The sequence below is a fragment of the Aegilops tauschii genome, chromosome 5 (assembly GCF_002575655.3).
Source record: "Aegilops tauschii subsp. strangulata cultivar AL8/78 chromosome 5, Aet v6.0, whole genome shotgun sequence".
Classification (NCBI taxonomy): domain Eukaryota; kingdom Viridiplantae; phylum Streptophyta; class Magnoliopsida; order Poales; family Poaceae; genus Aegilops; species Aegilops tauschii.
Window position 1 is genome coordinate 548302388 of NC_053039.3, and position 6434 is coordinate 548308821.

General features: G+C 47.7%; 1 protein-coding gene and 1 long non-coding RNA gene across 2 annotated transcripts; one reads left to right on the forward strand and one right to left on the reverse strand.

The window, feature by feature from the left end:
• Positions 1–734: 734 nt before the first annotated feature.
• On the forward strand, positions 735–2021 carry LOC141023142 (F-box/LRR-repeat protein At2g43260-like). Its single transcript, XM_073499472.1, has one exon. It carries the CDS (start codon positions 735–737, stop codon positions 2019–2021), a length of 1287 nt encoding a protein of 428 aa, XP_073355573.1.
• A 1989-nt stretch (positions 2022–4010) lies between these two features.
• LOC120965422 (uncharacterized) lies at positions 4011–5588 on the reverse strand. Its single transcript, XR_005758369.2, has 2 exons — positions 5067–5588; positions 4011–4369 (listed from the first exon to the last, which is right to left on the reverse strand). It is a non-coding gene; the product is annotated as an uncharacterized lncRNA (long non-coding RNA).
• Between the last annotated feature and the right edge of the window lie 846 nt (positions 5589–6434).

Here is a 6434-nt window from a genome sequence, read left to right on the forward strand (position 1 = left end):
TATTTTCTTCTATATTAATTTGACCACATAATAATTAACATAAATGTTTCTATGAATCAAAACCTATGGCATACATGTATCAATCAAAAACTCATCGTTGTTGCAGTATTACCAAACATGTCAACGGTTACACCCACCAAACCCTCCAAAAATGTATTGAGTCGCAAGCAACAACTCCAATACCAATGTTCCGCTAGCCCACAACAGTCACCACCGGCGGGGTTTTTTTTTTGCGGTAATATGCTTTGTTACATATATTATAAAAGTTTCTCTTGTGAATATAAATTATAAAGGTTGCTAGGGTATTTGTAAAAGAAATGTAGGGTGTTTAGGAAATGTTTTAGGACATTAACGATAAGTTGCATAACCGATGTGCGAGTTAGTTTCTAAAAAGTTGAGCGTGTCATCTTTGCACAGGGGGCATGTATCACTGATGGTAGAAATAGAAAAAGCGCGGCGAGCAGGTTAATAAGCTGATTGGCACCTCAGCGGGTCTGTTGCTCCCGCTCGGTGTCCCAGCACCATCCTCACATGGGCTGCATCTCTTCTGCGGCCCAATTTGGTAGACAGCCCAGCTAGTTTTCTTCTGTTCGTTCTCAAGCCTGATTTTCTTACCGTGTGGTACAGCGCCGACGTAGAGCCCAAGTTGCTCCGTAAATCACATCGGGACGAATCTTGGTTACCTAAACCATAGCAGGTAGCAGCGGATCGATCTTGGTTTCGATCTACCGGCAATGAGAGGACCTGCTCCGCCGCCGGAGTCAGCAGAGCTGGTCCGGGAGATCCTGCTCAAGCTGCCCACCAGGGACGTGGCCCGTTGCCGCTGCGTCTGCAGGCTATGGCGCGGCGTCGTCGCCGAGCCCACGTTCAGCAGCCTCCACGCCGAGGCCGCGGCCAACAACATCTCCGTCCCGTCCGAGCCCTTGCTCGTCACTGTGACCCGAGTGCCAGGAAGGCCCGACGAGGCCAGCTTCTCCATCGTCTCCTCGTCGAGGCCCGCGCCCATGCCGCACCGCATCGCCATCCCCGGCGGCTACAGCCTCTCCAACGTCTGCAGCGGCCTCCTCTGCTTTGCGTTCGACCGCACCCAGGCGCCCGTGTTCATCTGCAACCCCGTCACAGGCGAGACGGCAACGGTTCCCACGCCTGTGGAGTGGAGGGTGAGTAAGCCGGGAGACGCCGTGTACCATCACTACGCCTTGGGGTTCAGCCCTTCCACCAAGGAACACAAGCTGCTCCGGTTCACAGCCAATTCCATCTACGACACAGAGATCCACCAGAGCGTCTGCACCTTAGGCAGCGGCGGGTGGCGCCGGCGATCATACATTTCCCAGGGCCACCTAATGTGCACCTCGCCGCCGGTGCTCGTTGATGGCAATCTGTACCTGGTGACCAGCGGTCGAATACGCCTGTTGGGACAGCACCGGAACCCTGACGGGATGCTGGTGGTCGACGTGGCGACCGAGGTGCACCGCACGTGCCTTCTCCCGGTCAGGGCCGACGCGTACCCCCAGAACATGGATCCGATGGTGTACACCTTTGAGATGAGCGGGCGGCTGTGCCTCGCCGTGAACTTGTACGACCCTCGCTGTAAGCTCCAGTTCTGGGTCATGTCACCGCCGGACCAGTGGGTGGAGGGCGACGACAGCAAGTTGTGCTGGGATTTGCTCTACAGCTCCTACATCAACGACTCCTATCGTGACTCGTATCGCTTCAATACCCCGACGGGCGCATGGTTCGACGATGGGACGCTGTGCTTCACTCACAGGGATTTCTTGTTCAAGCACAGCACGACAGGACGCTCGCCGGAGCCGTCTCCAGACGCTGATTGTCCTCAATGTGACCTGAGACTCGAGCTGCCGCCAAAGCCGTCCAACTGCAAGTGGAACATTGTCGGGGGTTATCGCTCCAGCCTGCTCTCGCCTCTTACCTTGGCAACGCCGCCATGGTCTTGGGACGGCGAGGAAGAAAGAAAAGAGTTCGAGCATGCCATGTTCCTTACTCTGCGACGTCACCAATGAAAGCATCACAAACGTATATGCTGAGTTAGCTCAAATCTGCAGGCAAGCATCAACACCACTCTCATGGCAGGGTCGAATTCGCCATAGTATCCCTAGTTGCATTACTGTTACCTATTTCATTCTATTTTGAGAAGTTAGCTGCATTTTTATATACTTTTTTGCTGTGCCATTATTTATTGGTAGAGCCGATCAAGAATTGTCTGTCCCTTCCAATCATACTACCGTGTAGACGTTTGGTTTCGGATTTATTACTAGACGGAAATGCACGCCTTCTGCAGCGCCGGTGTTTCTTAGGGTTATCTAGATGTACAATAGACAACTAATTCCCTGCCACATCAAAAAAATTTATCCAGTGATTGTGTCCAATATCTGAATATGTACGTAGCTTCTGGGATATATCTTGATCATCCATATAATATCAAAATATGTAAACAAAGGAAGTACTTACATCGGTCATAAATATTAAGACTTGGACGTGAAATCAATAGTAAGGGTTAGATATTTAGATATTACATGCTAGTTACACACAGCTTGAAGGCATAGTTTTTATCAGTGCAATAGGCATATCAAACATGGAATGCTACATTGCCCACATTAAACATAGCATTTTAGTGGAATCTAAATGTTTACATTATCTTGCTAGCTTTAGGTTGTTTTACGCAGGATTACATGGTCCACCACGCTCCACAGATATATGAATGGTAAACATTGTGTTGGTGTGCCTTCCTTTCACCATCGATCTGTAAGCATAGACTTGTCTGTGTTCAGTTCAAATTTTGTAGTCTAACATTGTTGACTTTGCTACATCTGTGCCTTCATACGAATAATACATATAGTACGCACTTGTCAATTCAAATGGATATGTAACCAAAAAGGTCTGATATCCCTACAACATATACACATGCAACTTAGTCCGTGACCATTCATAACAAAATTTCTCTCTTACTAATCCTCACAACCTCACATCAGCTAATCTATAGTTTGTTGTTAGTCTGGCCCATCAGATGCAGAGTTCGATGTCAAATATCTTAATGGAACCCACTATGTTGCCTTGGACTGTAGTCAAGCCAAATGCACATATGGTGCCTAGCAAATACAAATGAGCTAATAGACTCGTATACGGGACAGTGAGATGTGCAACTAGTCAGTGAAGTGCTTTGGTAGATTGCTAATAGCCTCTGTTAGCTAATAGACTATGTTAGATGAATAGAGAGGGATTCGTAGAATCGTTGTTTATTGCTTGAGCCTCATGGGGATATATATGAGTACAATGATCAATTTGAAGTACAAGGTAGGGTAAGATACTATGCTATCCTATCTTTCCTAATAATTATAATACTCAACATCCCCCGCAGTCACAACGGTAGCGGCGCAGATGGTGAGGCTAAAAAAGAATCCAAAGACAAGCCGACGGACATCTCCCCGTAGTCATAACAGTCGATGCATCACGGAAGTCGTAGCTGGAGTGAAAACCAACGAGTTTGCTCAAACAAGGCGGCAACGCTTTGTGCCGTTGTCAAGGTAGCCAGGAGCGTGGGTGATGTAGCCGTGGTCGAGGCAATCGAGTTTGGTAATTCCATAGCACTGGCCGGTTGCAGCACCGGTAATGACGGGTCATAGTATGCAGGTCCACCCCGGCCACCACCATTGTAGCTCGAGGTGACTGTAGTCGCAGCACGCGTCCATCATCGTTGTAGCATGCGCGGCCGGTGGCTGTAGTATTGGTCGTCACGTCACCGGAAAAACGACTTGCAGCCACGCCCCCAGTGGTCGTGTGTTCTAGCCCGATGGTCACGTCACCAGAAAAATGCCGATTCTAATGCAGCTCTACTATTATGGGGTGTTTTGAACAAAGAAAAAAAGTTTTGGAATCTGCACACTTCTCTAGAAAATAGAACTAGCCGTTATGTGCCTTGTTACTGTATTCTTGCCATTGATTTCAATAGCCGTTGCTTTCTCTAGCCGTTGCTTCTTCTTTCTCTTGCTATATAAGCACATACAATGCACTGCCAGCAACTTGCTTGTCATTTCTTCTCCTCCCCCCTGTAAGAACTTCTCTAGGAACACATAGTCCATTCTTGTAGCAGCAATCCATTCATTCCTCTAACCTCAAAATTCATTCATTCCTAAAGCTGAATGGATCCAAACTACAGCCGACGGTCAAGAAACGAGGATGATTTTGTACATTTCATACTCCCTACATTACAAGGTAGCTCATCCCAATCATCTGAGAGGAGAGCAATACATACATCCATCCTACTTGGGAACATCATGATCTCTTAAGAGTTCAATGAGATATGCCTTCATCTGATGATTCCACTTGGCTCTACTAGAATTCTTAGACATACCTAGCAACATGAAAAGTGCATATTAAGTCTCCAGAAAGTAGATATCGTGAGTATAGTTACTTCTCTGAATATAATAACAATCAAGTGTAATCTTATTTGTGGTATTGAAGGCAGGTAATATATTAGGTCTATTCCTTAAATCATAAAAATACCATGACTCCATTTTATCTCTTTACTACAAGCACAAAGCCAAGCCTTTTTTATTCAGAGCAACACCACAGAACTACTAAGCTTCAGGATAGGTTCTTAATTGTATTTTTCCAAGATGAGCACATATAGAAAAACTAAATCAGAAAATGGATATCCTGTAGTAGTACATACTACCAGGAAGTTCAGGCCATTTTCCATAGTGGCTGTAACAAATGCAAAAGCATCATACTATATGTTTAGTCAAGCCTTGCACCGATACATGGTTTAGCTATGCAGGAACTCATCTAGCAGGCGGCAACACTTCCTGCTAGTATATATCATACACGAACAAGTAGAAGTAGATATTTCCCTGTGTAACAACTTCAGCACAGAAAAAAAATGTCTATTCATTGAAGCATCTAAACATTCTCAAATCTCAATCTGTGTGACCTATTTTCGTTTTTTAGAATAAGCCTATAAATCTGAAGTAGAAATAATTTCTAGGAGAAGAAATCAATACGTACTCATAATTTTTAGGAGAAGAAATCAAAAACGTTTGGATGGTTACCTTCTAGGGAGATTTCTTGACTTCCCCCAAATTTCTGGTCGTCAAGCCCTTGTGCGGATGGAGGGGGTGGAGGGGGGAGATGTGGAGGCGGAGGAGGGTGGATTCGCCAACCGACAGTGCTCCGTTGGTGCTCCATGTTGATTTCGCACCACAATATCTAGGGTTCCTCCTTCTCCATGGCGGATTTGGGGGGAGCGGCGGGAGTGCTAGAGACAGGAGGCGGCAGTACGAGTAGAAAGGAGTGGCAGCGACTCTGTTTCCTCTGTGTTTCCATTAGGTCTGGGTAGATGTTTTGTTTCCCGTGAAAATCGCTGGAAAGGAACCTTTCCTAAGGAAAGTGTAGCGCTCTTTCCTTTGTCCCGAACGCCTCCAAAGGAAAATATCCATAGGAAAGGAAAGTTGTACGATTCCTGTAATAAATCCTTCGTCCCGAACAGGGCCTTAAAGGGGAGTCTGACATTATCATCGGTCAACCTCCTTCTTACTTCACACAAACCACATATAAAAAACACACACAAAATAAACCACGTTTGAGGCCACCGTAAGAAACCAAACAACCCGCATCGTTCTCCACCTCCTCACTCCCTCCCCAAACCCAAACCACCCTGTGCCCTCCTCTCCTGCGACCACCCCAACTTGTCCCCAAAAATGGTAGACTCACGGAGTACTTTTACTTAACCCAACGGACTTTCCTTCCCCCTCTCACTAATCTCGCCCTCCCCCCCCCCCCCCCCCCCCCCCCCCCCCCCCCCGCCGAGACTTGCCTGCTCCCCGCGCGTGCGTTCATCCGTGCTCCCGCATACGTGGTTTGATTTGATTGGAACAAAATAAAACCCGGCCCCACCCCTTCAAATCAGGGGGGAGATGATTAGATTAGAAAGGGAAAAAAACAGCCGTAGGATGAGGTGGGAGCACGGATGGGAGCAGGCAAGCCGGATCCCCCCCCCCCCCGGACGAGACTTGCCTGCTCCCCGCGCGTGCGCCCATCCGTGCTCCCGCATACGTGGCTTGATTTGATTGGAACAAAATAAGATCAGGCCCCACCCCCTTAAAATCAGGGGGGAGATGATTAGATTAGAAAGGAAAAAGAAAGACAGCCGTAGGATGAGGTGGGAGCACGGATGGGAGCATGGGGAAGGAGCAGGCAAGCCGGATCCCCCCCCCCCCCCCCCCCTCCTCTGATTTACGGGGAGGCCCGCGTCCTCTAATGCCCAATTAGCATAATCCATGTCAGCCTAGCCCTGTAAAACGGCCTTAAAATTCCCGTGTATGTAGCATTGCTCGGCTTGTCCCTCTCCAACTCACCTTGCTACTACATCCACCACTGCCGCTACTACACCATATAACAGGTCTGTTTTTCTTTTCTTC

Bases quoted from the DNA above. Each gene is read 5' to 3' on its own strand.
- LOC141023142 (XM_073499472.1), top strand. From the start codon at position 735: ATGAGAGGACCTGCTCCGCCGCCGGAGTCAGCAGAGCTGGTCCGGGAG.